Below are 19,673 nucleotides of genomic sequence, written 5' to 3'. Positions count from 1 at the left end.
CACATTTTTCATTTCAAACACAAAATAGAAAAACAGCTCCACAGTCATAATTTTTCAAATAATATTAAGTTAGTTTGAAGAAAATATTGAAACCCAAAGAAATCTAATATTATTTTTCACATATCTATTCTTTTTCTCAACATTTACTATTGGGTAAAGTTCTGTTCTAAAAGCATTATTTATTACCAGTAAAAAGTTCTGCTACTTTGTAATACCTTAAGTGAGCACAGTATGAAAACTATGAAATAATTAAATCTGTTACCTCCCATGCAGGAACATTTTCTCTGAACTTCTCATTCACCATACAACAGATTGACATTAAGTAGGCCTTGCTGGACACTTGTGGAGAATAATTCATCCAGAGGTAATTTTCAAGGTACTGGCTGTGAAGAGTGAAAAGGCATAGAATATTTCATTAGTCACTATCAATTGTGATATATCATTCACGTGAAAAAGCATAATTATTTACAACTTTCGGAGAATATTTTGAATATCTATATTTATAATTTGAGAATCCTTCATAAATTTACCTGTATTCTAGGTCACTGCTACCTACTACAAACTTATGTATATAGAACATGTGGCTTTGGAGAGTAAGATTCTTATTTTTCAAATAGGAAGACATTAAAGGTTACTGACATACATAATTGTCACCATCAGAACAATGGATATTCCCTTGTCTAAGGCACTTCGTGAAATAAAAAAAAAACATCTGATATATATCAGCTCTAAAACAAAATGATATGATGGGCAGTTTCACAGATAAATGTATCCGAGAAACTGACATTAACTCATATCAGGAACAAATGACTTCCAGAAATGAAGAAACAGACTTAACAATTAAAAGGAAGCTTTGTAACACTTAGTGGAATTTATTAAGGTATTGAACATAAATCAGTTTTCAAGATAACAAGCATTTTCCCCTCAAAATGCCAAAATTCTTATTTTCAGACCCTGGTGAAAATATTCCTCAATAAATTACTTATTTCTGATTTCTAAAATATAACTTAGCCATTTCAGGGTAGTTATAAACTTCAATTACTGCACTGGGCTGTAGTCTTAGGCACTAATGAAAAATCAGGACTTCCTGTTCCTACTTTAAATCACTCCACATGCGTAACTTTTTAATAACTTACAAATGCATGTGTACACACACGGATTTAAGCATTTTAGATTCTGCTATGTGCTATAATTTTTCCACTTCCTCTTATGCTTCAAAGCTCTACTCACATGGGCATTTCTATGGGTCTTTCTTTAGTAAGCCTTCTGGCTTAATTTGCAAGAACCTAGGAAGCTGGATACATGGTTTGATCAAAAGGTTTCAAGTTAGAGACTAGATAGTGTTCTTTCAATCCCTTCTTACAAGTTTAAATTTCTTTTTCCTGAATTATGTCCTTTAGAACTTCTGTCAACAACAGCTTGTTAGCATTAATGTATCTGAAAAAATCTTTATTTCATAACAGTTTAGCTGGTCATAGAATTCTTTCTAGGTTGATAATTATTTTTTCTACGTACTAGATTCATTCTATTATCTTCTCTATTATTAAAGTTGAGAAGTCTACAACCAATTTATTTCTCCTTCTTCCTCTTTGGGTAATGTCTTTTTCTCTACCAGATTTTAAGATCTTCACTGTCTTTGCTGCTCTGTAGTTCTTCCGCTCAAAATTCGCATTCTCAGATAGATATCACATAAAAGTTCCTGAAAGGTAACAACTCATATTTTCAGTTATTAAAAATTCACTGTTATTGGTGCCTTCAATCCATTCTGTTGCTTTCTCCTTCGGTTCCTGCAATGCTCTTGCTATCTGATTTTGCCAGAACCACAGAGTTCTGGCCTAATTGTATAACAGCATTCTATCAATTTTTTTCTGTCTTCTTGAAAGATGATGATGGAAAGGTTATATTCATTTAAGGGCCAGATGGGTCCAATCTCTAACCTCAGTGTTCTCCTCTATCAATAAGAAATATCTTATTGGAGTTATTTAGAGGATTAAATGAGATCAAGTATTCAATGACAACATAGTTCTTAGGATATAGTAGATATTCAATTTATTAGTTAATTCATAACTATAAACTTTAATTTCTCTCTGTAAAATGATAAGAATAACTCCTTCATGCCATTTTTTTGTGAGGATCAAATCAGTGTGGGGGGAGTTGATGGCTGTTAATACAGAGACTCTGACCTCTGATGCAGACTAAACCTCAAGATAGTGTGGAGAAGCAGAAAAATGAGTTTTGGCATCGGATAGTGGCATCCTAGCTCTGCCAATTACTGAACTGCATTATCTTCAACAAATTAATCTCTTTGATCTTGATTTATTCCTCCACTAAACAGAAAGTATAACGCTGACTTTGCAGGGTTAATGTGAGTGCTCTGTATATAAAATGTTTAAAATGCTAGGACAAGGCATGCGTTCAATAAATGGTGAATATTAGATCATTAACAACAACCTTGGCTTTTAATTCCAGCCTACTGGCCACACTTGGTTGTAATATAATCTAATCTACCTTCATAATCTGAAAATTATACATTCCCTTCTGTCTGAAATATTTGTTATAAGGGGCTAGGTCACAAAAAGGCTGCCTTTGTAATAACAACTTAGCTTGGAAGGAGAACAATGGCTGTAGAATGCACTCCAGTTTACTCCCACTGATCTCTAGAGGAACCACGTAAGAGTTCAGAAACAGCTCAGATGCACTATCTTAATTAGTGAAATACAACTTAAAATAAAAGTTATACCGACAATGGAGCATTATCTTTGAAAACAAAGTCTATCATACACATATTCCAAAATAAGTAAATCACAAAAATATTAATCTTCAAAAACAGGATTATTTTCTTAACTATTCACAGAAATGTACAGAAAATTAAGCTAAACGTTAAATCATGTTGTCATCTTTAATTTCATCAAGTATAGCCTTTTTTTTAAAAAGCATCATATAAATTTATTTCCTTTGGAACAGTTATTAGGAAAAATAAATAATCTTATCTTGTCAAAGCCTTTGCATTTCTAGAAGACAGAGGTCCTGTTTAGTCACATGCATGTATGTAAATAATGTAAATGCATTATGACAAATAGATGCTTCATACCTTGCTAGGAAAAAATATACTAAGGCCATTTACTGCAATGAAATGTAATGCAGGATTCAGGCAACACATCTACAAAGCTGCATTCTGTCCCATGATGTTCAGCATCAGATTCTTCACTCATCTTTTTTCTAGATGTAAGACCAGGTAGTTATAGGAGGAAAAGTACAGCCCTTTAACTCACCTAAATTCCAAGAGCATTATCTTTCTGATGGCAAACCTAAAAACATAAAAATATATAAAAATATTTAAATAGAGAATATAAGCATTTCTGAGTTATTAATGCAGATGTATTTTAGAACCTTGTTTTAATATTGACTCACATATCAGAATAATCATATATATACATGCACTGATAAAAGCTAATTTTGCTGTTATGTTTTTTGGTTTGTGTTTTGTTTCAGGGTAGTTTATTTTTAAAAATTGCATAAGAACATTAACAAGCGAAATCATATCGTACTCATATAACAAACACAATCAGTGCCATGATATACTAGGATATAACAAAGATTCATATGCCAAATAATTTTGATCAAAACACAAATGTTCATTAATATTCACAATATTGAATTGCAACTGCCAAAAACTAGCCAGACTCAATTCGTTAAACACTGACGACCAATCTTTCATTTAATATTTAAATGGAAACATTCTGAAGTTATGCCCTTCTATAATTACAAAAGATACATGTATCTACATCACAAACTTAGGAATCAGACTTTCCACGTGCTTTGTAGTCTTAACATTAAGTCTGAAATATTATAAAATTGTGGTGAGAATACTGGATATCTCTATTGTATCTTCTTTTTTTTTTTTAATCATACTTTGATTTATATGAATAAACCATCCTGTAGTGACAGGGTATCTCTCCAAAGGGAGGTCCAAATGTGCACTAATTTAGTTTTATCATTTTTATATTAGAAAGTCGTCAGACCAGAACACTGACGCTAGGTAATACAGCCTCTAGCTTTACAAATGACATGCATATGCGTTATGAATTTCTAATATCCTAAGAGGCCATTATCTTGTCAAAATCTTATTCCACTATTTTCTGACTTCTCGAATAGTTTTGCTGAGCAAACAATGTCACAGAACTCTAGTGAGAAAGAAGTGAAGATTTTTTTCTGTGCAAAGTACAAAGTTAGAACATTGCCAAGGTACTGGCTTCTATAGCCAGCTAGTCCACTGAGAAGATACAATAGCTTGTGTGACACATTTTAGATTTCCAGCAGCAGACATATCACTTTAACTGCATGTTGAACAACAGAATCCACTCAGTGTCCACTATGTACATAATTGCACCCTTCATTTCTGCAGCCACAAATAGAATTTCATTGATGAAAAAAAGAAAATCTTGGTTCGTGAGACAGATCACTATTCTAGTCATGACTCAGTCAACATCTTTTAAATATTCTGTTTCCTCATGTACAAAAGAGGTAGGCTGGCTATTTTGGGGGGAGGGGGAATGACTGGAATAGTGAAAAATCAGTCCTGCTAGACCAAGATCAAGCAAAAGCACTCTGCAAAACACATTTTTCTTCTAGCAATCTTGATGGTATTCATTAAAATTGGAGTTTTATACTTCTGCCAATAAACTTTGAGACAGAGTCTACAACTAGACATTATGACAAAAAACGTTTAAAGATAAGGGTGAAAAGTTACAAGTAAAAATGACAAATAAAAATAATTTAAAGGATTTGGGGATGGTTATTTTTTTTAAGTTACCAATACTTACTAAGAGCATGCTTGGTGCCTGATTCTGTGCCAAGGATTTAACACAAGGATTTCATTAAATCCTCCTAAAGTTGGGTAATTTATGTACAATAAATTGGATCCATTAACTATATTGTTAACTGGCTCATTAAATTTGATAAGGAAAAGAGTAAAAGGAGCAGGCAATGTTATCATTGCTCCCTGCTTCCTCTCTGGGATACGGTTGTGTGAAAACATGAGGTCTGGAGCTATGGGAGTACCCCTGCAACCACACAGAGAAAGCCAAAAAGACTGCTAAAAGGTGAGAAAGGCCCTTACATTATGAACTTCTGAACTACCTACTTCCAGATTTATTATTAAATAGACAATTAAAAAATAATAATTGTGAGTAAAAGAAACCAGCTACAAAAGTACACACTATGTGGTTCTATTTATTAAAGTCCGAAAACAAGCAAAACTAAACTACAGTGTTCATGTTTACATACTTATATATTAAAATGGTAAAGCAAAGGAGCATGAAAGAGTTTCTGGGATGCTATGTTTGTGTTTTTTTTTGACCTTGGTGGTGGTTATGAATTATAATACCTCAGAAGGCTATATACATGTGTTTTATGCCTTTTTCTATTTACTAGTAAAGGGGTTTAAACATTTTAAATAATATATAAACACTGGGAAAAGTAAACTGCTCTATAATCATCCTTTTTTATTTCAGTATAAAAACCACTTAGATGGATTCATAACAGTATTAATCACACCAAAATATACTAGTTCAGTATCCTAATCTGTTCTATTTAAGAACAGAGTATTAGATAAAAGTCAGAAACAAGCTTTAATACCTGGCTCTGCCTCTAACTACTGGGGCTGGTTACCTGACCTCTCTGTACCTTGGTTTCCTCATCCATAAAATGAAGATAACAGTGACTATCATAGGGTTGTTGCGAGGATAAATGAGCCGTTATCTGAAAAGTGCATAGAACAGAATTTGGCAAATAGTAAGCACTCAAGAAGTAACAGTTACTTTCAATATTTTAAAATCAAACATAAAAATATGTTAAGCTTGCCAAATTTGATAATGGTAAAGATAGCACATATGAATCAATTGTGTAATATACCACACATTACAGGGGTGATTGGTCAATGTGACATTTTAAGGTCTATCTAATTTTGAACTCCTAGAAATGATCACTTATACCATAAGGATGTTCAGAAATGATTGATTTAATTCCCAGATGCCTCCTAAGGAAATAGAGTTGATCTGTAAAAAAATGTATATTACAAGAACCTTAATGTATAATATTTGAGAGTGCCTTATGGCTATAAACTGCCTATTTTGATAGGCTAAAGACAAGTTAATAAATCTTACATTAAGCCATTCCTCAATGATGAAGATCCTATGAGCACATAACTTAGCAACAGAACTTCCACAGGCACTAGTCTAAAAAATATGATCATTTAAATTTTTAAATATATACTTTAGTTTATGTGCTATTAAAAGTACATTTAGCTTTTTGAACTTTGAGATTTGGGGGCAGAATGCAAGCATTTCACTTTTATTCAAATATTTAAAAATGTTTACAAGATAAGAAAATTAGTGTTAAGGGTGCCATAATAAGTCTAAATGAGGCCAGCCAGTAACAGTCATACCTCTTTAAGCAATTAAAAATAATGTAGCCAAGTCTGTATAATAAAAATCATTGGCAGCTTTTAGTTATGTTACATAAAAATTATCTTCAAGGAAGAAATAGTAAAACAAAGGTTTAAATCAAAAAGACCGGGGAAAAAAAAAAAAAAAGTAATTACTATTCCCTGGAGTGAAAGCCTGCTCTGAAAAGAAGCAAAAAACTAGTTCTGAATTTTCAAGATGACTTTCAGGTTGGTATAGCCTTTATAAGAAAAAAAGGATGCTAGAATTTACCTACCCACTCATCTTTACTTAAGTTTCCTCAGGCGATTTTATTCACATTCACCTTCAGACCAACAAGTCATACATTATGAATCTGCTCAAATGTTACACCTTCAGAGAGGATTTTTGTCTCATCATTCAATCCAAAATAGTAGCCTTTGTCACTATACTCTAACCACATTTTAATTCATAGCACTCACTACTTGCTGGCATTACATATCTGTATATTTTTTTGTGTCTGGACAAGAACTAGAAGGTTAGTCTCCATGAACAGAGACTATCTACCATGTTCACTGCTACATCCTCAGCACTGAAATGGTGGTTGATAAAAAGTAGGCCCAACCCAGTCCTCTCTTGTGAGCTCTACACCTAGATACCCAACTGCTTATTTTCATCTCCATCTGCATGGCTCTTTAGTAGCTAAAATTCAACATTTCCAAAAGTGGACTAATGATCTACACCTACTCCCACCCCAACAACAACAGTAAAAGTCAGCAATGGCACCACTAATCACCTAATAACCTAAGCCAAAAACTTGGGCGCCATCGGTGATTCCTTCCCTTTCCTCACTCACCCCATCACCACCAACCATCTCTTTATTTCTTTCTCTCTCAAACTGGCAACTCCTCTCCATCCCAACTTACCATGCTAGTCCAAACCACAATTATCTTGAACTTTCCTATTATAATGCTCATCTAACTAATTTCCTACCTCTTGCCCCCTCTAAATTCTTTTATGCTTACAATTCTTCACTAGCTTCCCAGGCTTCTCATTGCTCTTCGAAAAAAAAAAATCCTTAACATGGTGGCTCTGCCTATTTCTACAGGCTTACCATAAAAAAAAAAAAAAACCACACCAAAAAAAACAAAAAACCTTAACATGGTGGCTCTGCCTACTTCTACAGGCTTACCAATTACTAAAACAAAACACCTAGCCTCTTATTCTGACATTGCCATGGATTTGCCTTCACAGTATTTAGTAAAATGTACCTCCTAAAACTCAAGACATCTGAAAGATATCGAATCTGAGATTTTATAAGGTCTGTGACATTCAAAACATAATGCTTCTATTTCATATTAAAACATTTAGTCAAAATTATCTTTTAAAAATATCACTGGGCATATATGTCTACAGGTGCAGATATGGAAATATGCCCAAGATACATTGGGGGGAAAAAAGGCATGATGTAAAATGGTTTGTAGAGCATAAACTCTCTCCTGTTTAAAAAAAGAAATCCAGTGTGGTGATAGGAAAGAACTGGAATATATATGTATGTATGTGTATGTGTGTGTGTGTATAAACTGAGCATTAATAGGAAAGAACATTTATTAAACTTACCCTATTCTGTAGATTTTTCAAAATAATTTTATTATATACTTTATACATTATGTATAAAATACATATTTTATTATTTTGTATTTGATTACTGTTTTACTTTTATAATACTTAAATAATATTTTTAAGATTTATCAGGAAATAATCAGAAAATTATATTAGTTAAATTGAAATTTAAGTCTCCATTTTTACTCTCCCTCAATTCCTTCAAAACAAAATAAACCCTAAGGGTTTAATCCTTCTGAGTCAAGAATTAAAAAGCAAAGAAATATCTTATGACTCTTCAGCAGCTATATATAGTTCCCTAGTCACCAATCTCCCTGACGAGCAAATCAAAAAAGAAAAGAAAATTCTGTTATGATCACATTTAGTTTAGAAGTTCAGATGAGATCCCAGTTAGTCCCATCTAATCCCTATGTATGAAAATTAAACTCATTCCTACCTTGATTTGACAATCTCTTTCTCGTATATCTCTTCAATGACCTGTTATTAAAAATATAAAAATGTTTAATATCTCAAACGACTTTTTTTCAGACCCTGAGTTGATAGTTTTTAATTATTGAGATTACACAAAACAATTTGGTTTAGGAAAGCTATCAAATATTACTGCTTATTAAAATAACACTTAAGAGATTTTTCGTAATCCTATTACATTCCTCAAAGTGTGAAATAACAGAAAGTAAAGTAGTAGAAAAAGATAAATAGTAAAATATATCTACATAAAGAGTCCTAGAATCATTAAAATGTTGTGTTCATATTATTTCTAGGGACAAAAAAAGTTCCTAAGATCAGGAAAATTTGAAAATTTAATTTTAAAGTGCATAAATATTATCAGACTCCATCTAAGAGTCATAACAAAGTGCTTTAAAAAGCCAGAAAGAAAATAAATAAAAAGTGTAAAGACATAATAGAAGCAAATACTAATTGTTACATCCTGTTTTCCAAATACATATGATAAAGCCTCTGAATTTCCACTTATTTGGGTTAAGGTGAGAAGGATGGTATAATACTTAAGAATTCAGGATCTGGAGTTAGAAGCCTGGTTCAAACCAATCACTTTCACTACTGATGGCTAGAACCCTGAAAGTGTCTGACCACTATATAAGGCTCAGTCTCCCAATCCACAAAAACTACCTAATAATACTAAGTACCCAATAGGATTAAATAAGACAAGGCATGTAAAGAATTTAGTACAAGTCCTGGTGCATGGTGAGCTTTTAATAGTTTTCAGTAGTAGAAATAATAGTAGTGCTAGTGATAATAGTAACAAAAAATTGTACTATAAAATTAAGAAGTGTTTTAATATGGTATAAAATTTTATGGTAACAATAATGTCTTTTAATTGCTCAAAGTATATTTGTCAAATAAATGTGAGTGGTGGAGGAAGACCATGAGGCAAGTAAGTCTTATTCAATCTATATAAAGTTTTCTGTTATTGCTTTTCTCTTTATCAAAATTCAAATTAAATAATAATACGAAGGGCATAATCTTCTTTAAATATCAACCTCTAGTAAAGTTCTTCTAAAAAGGCATACAGAGATTCATCTAGAATAATCACTAATGTTAACTAATAAGATCTTAAAAATCTCTAAAAACCTTAATCTAATTAGGTTCAACAAAATCTAGCAGCATCAAGATATTTTTTAAATGAAAAATGGTCCTAAGAACCCCCAGACTCAACATACAAAAACACATAAACAAACAGCATATAGTAAGAGAAAGCAACCCTGCTGATAATTAAGAATAATTAATATATGCCATGTTTATGAATATCCTCCTGATGAATAAAATGGGATTGCTGGCAAAACAAAATATAATTATATATGAAACATTTAAGCTCAAATGATGTAAGAAATTTGGGGTTAAGTCCAGTTTTACTGAGGCTGACTAAAGCATCACAATTCAATTCATAACGGCAGAGCTTAAAATAAATCTTCATTACTTGTTAAATGAGATGCAAGATGTCAGCTCTATTTCATTTAAAGACCTCTCTTTAAGAAGCTATTTCAATGAGAATTAATCCTATAGTTAGAAATTTTTTCTTTCATTTATTCTAAATTGTGTCAAGTGAACCAAAGTCCATTCCCTTATTTCAATATCACTGGTCCTTAGTCATCTAATCCTCTACACTAATCAACTTCTACTTCTTCCACCATTATTTCGGATCTTTATCTCAGTTTATCAACCTAAAAATAAAAGAGAAAAACAATAGATTCTATTCTCAATGAACTGTCTAAAAATTATTGGAAAATTTCTGCATATTTGCAAAGATATTCATTACATAGTCATTTATAATAACGATAAATTAAAAACAATCTAAGAACCTGAAATAGAAAAATCTACAAACATTTTTTTTAATGCTTGAAGGCAATTCAACAAAACGATAGTAGAGGTTCCCTCTGGGTAACTTTTGCATTTTCCAAATTTTCTAACATGAGCAATTAGTTTGATAATTTGATAACTACAGTTTTAACTTAAAAATTTTGTAAGGTTTTGTTGAATTAGCTCTTAAAATAGATACAAAGAGCATACCTATTCAAAGAGTATGTTGCAAACCAAAAATACTTACCTTTATATCAAAAGGTGATTTTTTCTTGATATGCGGAGCCCAGTATTTACATGCTAACTGTAAAAGTAAACAGTATAAACAATAAGTCACAGATTCATACCACTGTAGAGTTAAAAGACTAAGATTATTCAGTGACAAGCTGTTTTTTAACAGGGCACTTCTGGCACTGGGGGATCAAGTAACTACACCTTCTAAATGTGCCTGCAGTCCAGTTCACGTAGCCTTTGCCCCAAGCCACTAAATGCCATTAATGCCCTGCACTGCACCCTGCTGTGATTAAAAAAAATAATAACATACTTTTTAACCACCACTGGAGAAACAACAGAGCAAAATTAATAACTACAGTCACACACCTTCAGCATAGAGATAAGGAAAGCCAGGTCTAGAAAGATTAAGTGAGCTGCCCAAGATCACAATTAGTTAAGAATTGAGCCAGTACTAAAATCCATAAGCAAAAACTTCAGGAATGTTGATTCGTAAAACAATTCTTTAAATGACTGGTACACATCCATACATAACTAAACAAAACATAAAAACATTCCTGTGGGTTATTGCAGAGAATAAGAATCGACAGGTTATATTTTAGCAGATTAGGTTTTATCTGGAAATTGTGAATTTTAAAAACATATACAATGTCACAAGATACTTAGATGAGTTGTGTAACATTCAAGAAACGACATGGTCTTATTGATATATATATACATATATATATATTTTTTAAAGAATCTAAACTAGAATGTCTTGAAAAACAGAAAACTGGCAATCACGAAGACTCAATATATTTATAAAAAGGTTAATCTGCACAGTCATATTGGAGGCACTGAAATAACAGCTGATGGATGCATGCATGGATGCATGGACAAATTAAGTAAAATACGAAATGTTACCTCTTTTATCAGGCTTTCTTCAACCTTACCTGGTGCTGATAACTGATTCTTTCTTTTCTTCATTTAGTAAATAACTCTATTATAGTCTTATCTTACTGTATCATTTGATTGCTCATCTTTCTTTCCTGCCTGCTTAATTGGAACACTTAAGAAATGGGACTTACGTTTTCTTTGCTACCAAAGCTAAGTATCTACCAGTCAACACAAACAGCCTCCCAAGCAGTGAGGACACTGGCTCTCAGAAAACCTCAAAAACATTACAGTAATGGTCTACAGCCATGCCACCCTGAACAAGTCTGATCCCGTCTGATCTCGGAAGCTAAGCAGGGTTGGGCCTGGTTAGTACTTGGATGGGAGCCCACCTAGGAGGACCAAGTGCTATAGGCGTAAAAAATAAAAAACAAGGGATTGTAAGCTGACAAGGTCCTTGCAATCTGTGAGGTCAACCAAGGGTTGCCTCGCCTAAAAAAAAAAAAAAAAATTACGGTAATGGGCCACTCAAATGACACTTCCCCAAATTATCAATCACACTCCAACCCAAATGAAAATACTCACTTTACTCCCAATTCTTCTGTGGTATTCTCATTTCCTCATCCTGCTCCCTATGGGCATCACACAAGCTCAGCCATCTTTTCCTTACATCATACCCTTAAGAGAACTGAATCTGATCTATTTTCATCCCTACTTCTTTAGAAATCTAGCAAAGATTTATTAAACATCTATCATGTCTCTTTTTTCTGAATTTCTCCTTTTCATTCGGTTCTAACCTGTGACCCCTCAGACACCTCTACCTCCAGGAATATACTGCCATTCTCCACATTCTCTAGTCTCATGTAAAACAGAAACTACTCCCATTCTCCACTTATTATAGCTATGAAAGCATAAACTGTTCAAAACAAATCTTACTGAAAGACAAAAAGGAAATAAAAATACAGTAGCATAAAACAGTGAGGTCACAAAGTTCACAGATCTGATCTTCTTAAAACTAAAACTGAATCTACATCTCATTCATTCAATAATAATTTAAAAGCACTTTCTCTGGTCAGGCATGCCAGGTGCTGAGGAGGAGGAGGAGGAGGAAGATGATGACCAACTAAGTCCAAGATGTCCCCTCTACCTACAAAACTCATTTCCCTACCTTCCTATTTATGTTTCAAAGTCCCTCTCAAATGGCACTTTCTCAATGAGAAAATTCTTTCAGGAAATTCTTTCCTTAGACAAACGTAATCTTTTTAAACTCTGTTCTCAAAGCACCACTCTCACATCACTATTATGGCATTTATCACACTGAACTTTGACGAGTTCTTTAAGTCTCTTAAAGTCTCCTTCCACTGACTGTGAACTCCTTGAAGACAAGGATCACAATCTATTTATTTTTGCAGCCTAGAGGAGCCAAAAACAGTATCTTACAATTATTAAGTGTTAATGTTTGCTATCATGGCCCAAGATTTCTGAGAGCATTCATTCCTCCCACTACATTCTAATGCCCTTATATGTTTATTCACTCATTCATTCTTTCAGCAAATACTTACTCATCACATAGTACGTGCCTAGTACAATGCTGGGTGCTGGAAGTATACGGGGAATAAAGCAGACAGTACCAAGTCTCAGCTCTCACAATTTAAACCAGGATAAAATAAATATTATATGTTTACAAACAACATTCTCTAAGACATCTCAGTCAATCCTACAGTTTTAAATATCATCTCGGGTCAATAACCCACAAATTTATATTCAAACCCAGATCTTGCCAAGGTGCTTTAGACTCATAGTCGACTGCTCTGATTGAATGTCTACTAGGCATCTCACACTTAACATGCCTCAAACAGAAATCCTGACATTTCCCACTAAACCTTCTCCTTTCTCAATCTTCCCTATCTCAGTAAATGTCCAAATCATTCACCAAGTTGTTCAAGCTATGCTCGATCTGTCTCTTCGTTCATCTCTCCACAATCAATTATCAAGCCCTACTGCCCTAGTTTCAGAATATATCAGTCTATTTCAATCTTTAATAGTAGAGACCACCATCATCTCTTACCCAGACTAAATGGACTATTACTACTTTTGCTCTCCTATCCTCATTCAATTTCCACATATTAGCTACGGTGCTCTTTCTAAAATATTATTCACTGGATTGCAATAAAAATCTACTGTATTTAGAACAGAATAAAATCCAAATTTCTTACCTCAGCCTCCAAGACTGTATATGATCTGTTTCCTATATACTCTGTCCTCATTTCATACCATTCTCCCTTTTACTTCTTATGTTAGCCATTCTGGCCTTCTTTATTTACTTCATACTGTAAGGCATTTGTACTTTCTACTCCCTGGACTTTTTTCTGCTATTCCCCAAACTAGCTCCTTTTTGCATTCAGGTCTTGGTTCAAATGTCACCTCAAAGAGGACCTTCCTGACTGCCTTTCATATACCCCACCCCTGTCACTGTCACAACACAGTTTCATGTTCCTGACAGCACTTATCACCGTCTGAAACTATACTGTTCATTTGTCTGGCTCGTCCCTCTAAAATATAAGCTCTGGGAGCGAAGGAAACTAATAAATGACTTTTACCACAAAAATGCAGTGTATAGGAAAAAAAAAGATCAAATCTAAATTGTCAAGAAAAGCCTCTCCAAAGTAATAAAGATGAATGACAATGAATTAACCACAGAAAGAAAAGAGGGATGAAAAATAGGATTCCAAGCAGAGGGAACAATGTCAAAAGGCCAGGAGGTGATAGACGGCCATGGCATATTCAAATAAATACAGTTCAGTAGGGCTAAGACCCAGTTAGAAAGGAATTGAAAAAAGAGAGGAAACTGGATATAAGTACAGACTAGATCACATGACACTCTGAAGGATTCCAGCCATTATCTTAAGGGCAATTAGAACTCAAAAGATCTGAAGAAGGTAAGTGATGATTCATTTGTGTACAATCACTCTGACAGCAATATGAAGAATGGGTTAGAGGAAAGCAAGAGTTAAGACAAGAAGACAGGTTAGGACACCTGAGTCCAGGCAGCAATCAATGGAAACCTGGCTTAAGATACAGAGGTGCGGAGAAGCAGACAGATTTAAGAGATTATTTAGAATGTAGAAATGTGGAGGTTAAGGGAAAGGAAGTAATCAAAATGACTATAAGATTTCTGCACTGGCAAATCCGCTGGGACAGGGACCAAAGAAAGAAGCAGGTGGGGCAATAACTTCTTCACTGAGCTACTTAGACTTTTATCCAATACCCAAAGCAACAAATAAGGATCAGGAATGTTGAGAGCTACAGGGTTGTTTTCCTATTCAAAGGCAATCGCAGTTCACAATGCAAAACCGTAAACAGATTCTAAATGAACGCTGTCAAACCACAGGGCTATTCTCTTCATAGATGCATCTATTTGGAGCCGTTGTCTCCTCAGATTCTCGTCCCTCCGCTAAAAAATCTAGGTTACTCTACTGCTAAGAAAAACCCTATTCCTCTCTCAATCGTGAGTTCAGCATCACCTCTGCTACGAAACCTTCTTTCCAATGTAAGGCAGACTGGGGTGTTCCTTCTTCTGTGAATCCATCGCTCCCGAGACAGACTCTAAGACAGCAAAACTCAAATAGTAGCTTTCTTTTTGTGTGTTTGTCTTCCCTGACCGTTAACTCCTCTGGGCAGGATAGCTTCTCTCCCCATGGCATCCCCAGCACCTAGCACAGTGGTCTACACATGATCGAACACCTCCTGAGTGCTCCCAATCCCAAGGAAAATCCCACCCCCAGGCCTCAGGGCCTTGACATCCTCAACCCTTCACACACACCAGACTCGCTCGATCGCACCTGGGTCACGAACTCCGCGTTGATCTGGGACACCGTAGGGGCCACGATTTTCTTGGGCTGAGCAGGGGCCGCCATGGCAGCACTCTTCCTCCGCTTCAGTGGAAAAAAAGACCGCTCCGAGCACACCCGACGGACGCACTTCCCCTACGGGGCGGCTGCGGCTGCCTAACCCCTCGAAGCAAGAACCTGCAGGCCCGGATATCCTCAAGCTTCACAATCCCATAAGGAACTCGCACAGCAACCCGTACACCCCATCCCCCCGGAAGCGGCACGGAAAAGGACCGGAAGTCTGTGCAGGCGTTAAGTCTGAGCTAGAGAGACAAGGGCTTCGCCTTTCCCGCTGGCTCCTCCTAGCGGAAAGCTCGAGAAAACAGCTAGTAGGCCGACTGGCGTCTCAGCCTAGTAAACGCGAGTTCGCTGAGGGTTTCTTCAGGTAGGATTGAGGGCGGGATGGGGATGGGGAAGCAGGAGACTTACAGTTTCTTTCGACTCTAAAAAAAGCAATAGTGAAAAAAACAGACCGAAAATGAGGGGCTTGGTTTTAACAGATTCCTGGAGATAAAAGTTGACATAACGAACTGCACAAATTTAGAGTGTAAAATTTGATCCGGTTTTACATAGTTATACATCTGTGAAACCATCACCAAAATCGTGATAATAACCACATCCGACGAACCTAAAAGTGTCCTCCTGCTCATTTACGGTCCATCCCTTTCACCACGCCTACCCATCTATTCTCAGGCAATCACCTCTCTCTCACTATGAATGTATAGATTAGCTTACTTTTTACATAATTTTATATAAATGAAATAATATAGTATGTACCTTTTTTCTTCTTTCACTTAACATAATGATTCTGAGATTCGTCCATGTTGATGCATGTATTGGTTTATTTCTTTTTGTTGCCGAGTAGTATTCTATTTTACAGATATACCGTAGTTTGTCAACCTGCTCATTTGTGGATGAATGATCTGTGGATCGTTTCCAGTTTTTGACGACTATAAATAAAGCTCTATAAGCATTTGTGTATCTGTGTTTTAATAAAAGCATATACTTTCCTTTCTCAAGTAAATATCTTAGGAGTAAAATGGCTGGGTCATATGGTATGTTTAGCTTTTTAAGAAACTTCTAGTTTTCCAAAGTAATTGTACAATTTTACATTCTCACACCAGTAGCATACGAGATTCCAGTTCCTCTTCTTCCTCACCAGCACTTACTATGGACAGTCTTTTTAATTTTACCTATTTTAATAGTTACGTGTTATATCTGATTGTGGCTTTAATTTGCATTTCTCTAATGACTGTTCATGTGCTATTTGCCATCCATAAATGTTCTTTGGTGAAGCCTCTGTTCAGTTTTTTTGTTTTTTTTTTTTCCTCCCCATTTTTAACTGAATTGCTTGTTTTCTTATTACTAAGTTTGAATGTACTCCTTTACCATTCACAAATCCATACATAAATTAAACATGTATCTCTAGTAAACTTTCCCTGCATGGATACAGGCAACAAACTCATTAACACTGCCTCTAGGGAGCAGAGACTGGGGGAGGGAGAACAGGAGTGAGCAAAACCAATACGACGTGTGTTCTCTAAATTTCCCTCCTCTTCACCCCAAAATGTCTCTTTATCTTTACTCCTTACTTTTCTTATCAAATATCTCAAAATAATGTTCCTCCATTACATTTTACAATGTTGTCTCAGTACATTTTATTTTACATTTTATTCCCCTTTTTAAGTTTTCGATTTTTTAAAAAACATCTATAACCTGTTTTAAAATAAACATCCGTGAAAGAAAAAATAAAAAAGGGTACATCAATATGGAAATTAAATGTGGAATCCTTTTTCCTTCTACATGCTATTGCATCAAGTTTGTTTACAGAGCCAGAGATGAAAATTTGCATGATCAAAATTTTAGATGCAAGAGATTTTCAATATATAATAATACCTATTGACATTGTATTTACAAATATAGTCTACAAAACCAGAGGTAAAATAAAATTTTATGAATAGCTTTTATGATGTCTTGAAGTAGATAAGATTTAGATAAGCAAAAACATTAGGGACAATATTTCTAGTATAGTCACAGCACAGATAAAGTGAAAACAGGTAGTGCAGGGGAGAATAATAGGAATGAGCAATGTCAAAAGCCTTAAAAGTTAGAAAAAGCAAACTATATTTACTATGGAAGGCAATGGGAAATCATTGATTGGAAATCTACTTTTGGAGGATGACTTTTCAGTAGTATATTAGTTGGGTTAGAATAGATAATATGGGAATGGGAATAATACCAGTTGGGAGGTTATTGCAAATCTATGGCAAAAGTAAAAAAGCCTAAATTTGGATTTGAGAGTAAAACTGAAGAGGAAGGAATAAATGTGGAAGACACTGAAAAGATAGAATAAAGAGAAATTTATCCTAAATAATTGAAAAAATGGTGGACTCATAAAGCACAATAGAGAAGTCTGAAGGTAGAGTAGGTTTTAAAAGGAAAGATGATTCCATGCTACAGAGGGACAGTCTGAAGTAGCAGGAGAAGATCCAGGTGGTAATGAGCATTTTTGTTTCCAGCTTACATACTAAATTCATAATTTGTCTTATAATCCTGTTACCAAGAGGATATTGAGCCAATAAGCCTCAGATCATGTAGCTTTCTAGTGATCTGTGTGAGAGGTTCTTATTTGTAATACTTAGTGGATTCATGACAAAATGCAGTATTATATCTTTCTTTCTCTCTCAATTCTCTCTTCCTTTCTCTCCTTTTCATGTCACTTCTCTTAGCCAAGTTTTTGACTGATGAGTTTTGACATTCTGAAATTGTTTTATTATTTTTCCTTCATTTTACAAGTCTTCTATAATGTTTTGTAAATAAAAAAGAGAGAAAGCAAAGGAGGCAGGTAATTAAGAAAGAAGAGTTTTAAAAGCCAAGATTGTCAATAGTGTCACATGCTTCAAAGAAAGCTAAGAGGACAAGAACTTTGAAAAGTCCAGGGTTTGGCAATTAGGAAACCATTTTGTGACCATTATTAAGTGGGGCTTCTTTGTTGTAAGAAAAAGAAATTTTAATTCAAATCGGATTTAAAATAAAGGAAATCTATAGATACAAACAAACAAGTCTAGAGATAAGTTAGGCTTCAGGAAGTTTGATCAGGCTTCGCTCAATGCTTCTTTTGGCTCTGCTTTTCTTGCCCCTCCCAACCCACCCTGTTGTGATTTCATCACCGGACTAGGATCTGTCATGGTACCAAATTGGAGAAAGCTTTCCTACACTCACTTCTCCTCCCTCAATCATTGAAATAACTATAAGGTTTCACTCTGATCAGACCAACTAGGGGGCAGGTTCACTCCTGAGCCAATTACTCTGGCCAAGGTAATGCTGTGCGTTGACTGACTTAGACTTCAGTTACTCATCACTGAATGGTCATGATGGAAAGGGAGATATGAATATTCTGATAGACTTAGACTCATCAAGACCCATTGCTGAATCTGCAGTTAAGGTCAGTCCTGCCCAGACTAGCTGGCTGAGACACAGTGAAGGAGAGGTGTGGTTGCAACTAGCAATGGCCACTACGATGATCACTAATAGAGCAGCTCCTAAGAGGTGATGAGGAAAAGACTAGGGCTAAAAAGTTAGTGATTGAAGAGGCAATGGAGCAAGAAAGTATAAAGTGACTTTTCAACAACTTTGACCATAAAAGGCAAAGAACAAAATATAACAGCAACTAGATAAATAACAGATAAAATAAAGTTGCTTTTTTAAGCTAAGTGCAGTGGAAATTATTGCCTATCAAATCCTCCTTTCTTTCCAAACACAATTTTGAATTTGACCAGTATCCATATCATCATCAGGCAACCATGCACCTAAAGGAAGGAAGCTGAGCCTCAGCTCCAGCTCCAGCTCAAGGTAATTCTATCTCCTGTGTTAGTGGTTGGTTCAGGAATGGGCCTATGAAGCAATTCTGGCAGGTCAGAGAGGTAAGTTTTGCTTGTAGGCTGCTGGGAAAGTTGTCCTTTGTTCTTGTGAGAGTTTCTGGATCTCTCTCACTCCTTGTCCCTCATTACCCTTGTGAAGGAAGCATGTGGTCCCGATTGCAAGCAAAACATCCAAAAAACACAAGGGAAATACCCTTGTCATTGTAAAAGGCAGAGCCGATGACAGGAACCAGAGTCGATTCAACTATGTGATTTAACAACCCTAGAGCTTATTTTAGTTGATGGACTTCAAGTCATGTAAGCCAACAGAGGTCCTTATTGCTAGAGTAGTTTGAGTCAGTTGATCATCAGTTACAGCCAAAACAATAACAGAATAGGGAACACATGAAATTCTTGTCTAGGCAGAAAGAAAGGAACCAATAGAGAGGGAAAAACTA

General features: G+C 35.0%; 1 protein-coding gene and 1 pseudogene across 1 annotated transcript in view; one reads left to right on the top strand and one right to left on the bottom strand.

Moving 5' to 3' along the window:
* Nucleotides 1-15,551, bottom strand: part of AQR (aquarius intron-binding spliceosomal factor) — an 87,049-nt gene extending 71,498 nt beyond the window's left edge. The window contains exons 1-5 of the mRNA XM_006920517.3: nucleotides 15,308-15,551; nucleotides 10,609-10,665; nucleotides 8,482-8,522; nucleotides 3,273-3,308; nucleotides 263-383 (exon numbers count right to left, since the gene is read on the bottom strand). Coding sequence (XP_006920579.1) covers nucleotides 263-383; nucleotides 3,273-3,308; nucleotides 8,482-8,522; nucleotides 10,609-10,665; nucleotides 15,308-15,382 — 330 coding nt within the window. The 5' untranslated portion in view covers nucleotides 15,383-15,551. The remainder of the gene's footprint in view (nucleotides 1-262; nucleotides 384-3,272; nucleotides 3,309-8,481; nucleotides 8,523-10,608; nucleotides 10,666-15,307) is intronic.
* Nucleotides 11,764-11,882, top strand: LOC112469681 (annotated as a pseudogene).
* Nucleotides 15,552-19,673: the final 4,122 nt, after the last annotated feature.

The sequence above is a fragment of the Pteropus alecto genome, unplaced genomic scaffold, assembly GCF_000325575.1.
Source record: "Pteropus alecto unplaced genomic scaffold, ASM32557v1 scaffold86, whole genome shotgun sequence".
NCBI classification, from domain to species: Eukaryota; Metazoa; Chordata; class Mammalia; order Chiroptera; family Pteropodidae; genus Pteropus; species Pteropus alecto.
The sequence above is the reverse complement of the archived record's forward strand: the minus strand, read 5'-3'. Positions and strand labels throughout refer to the sequence as shown.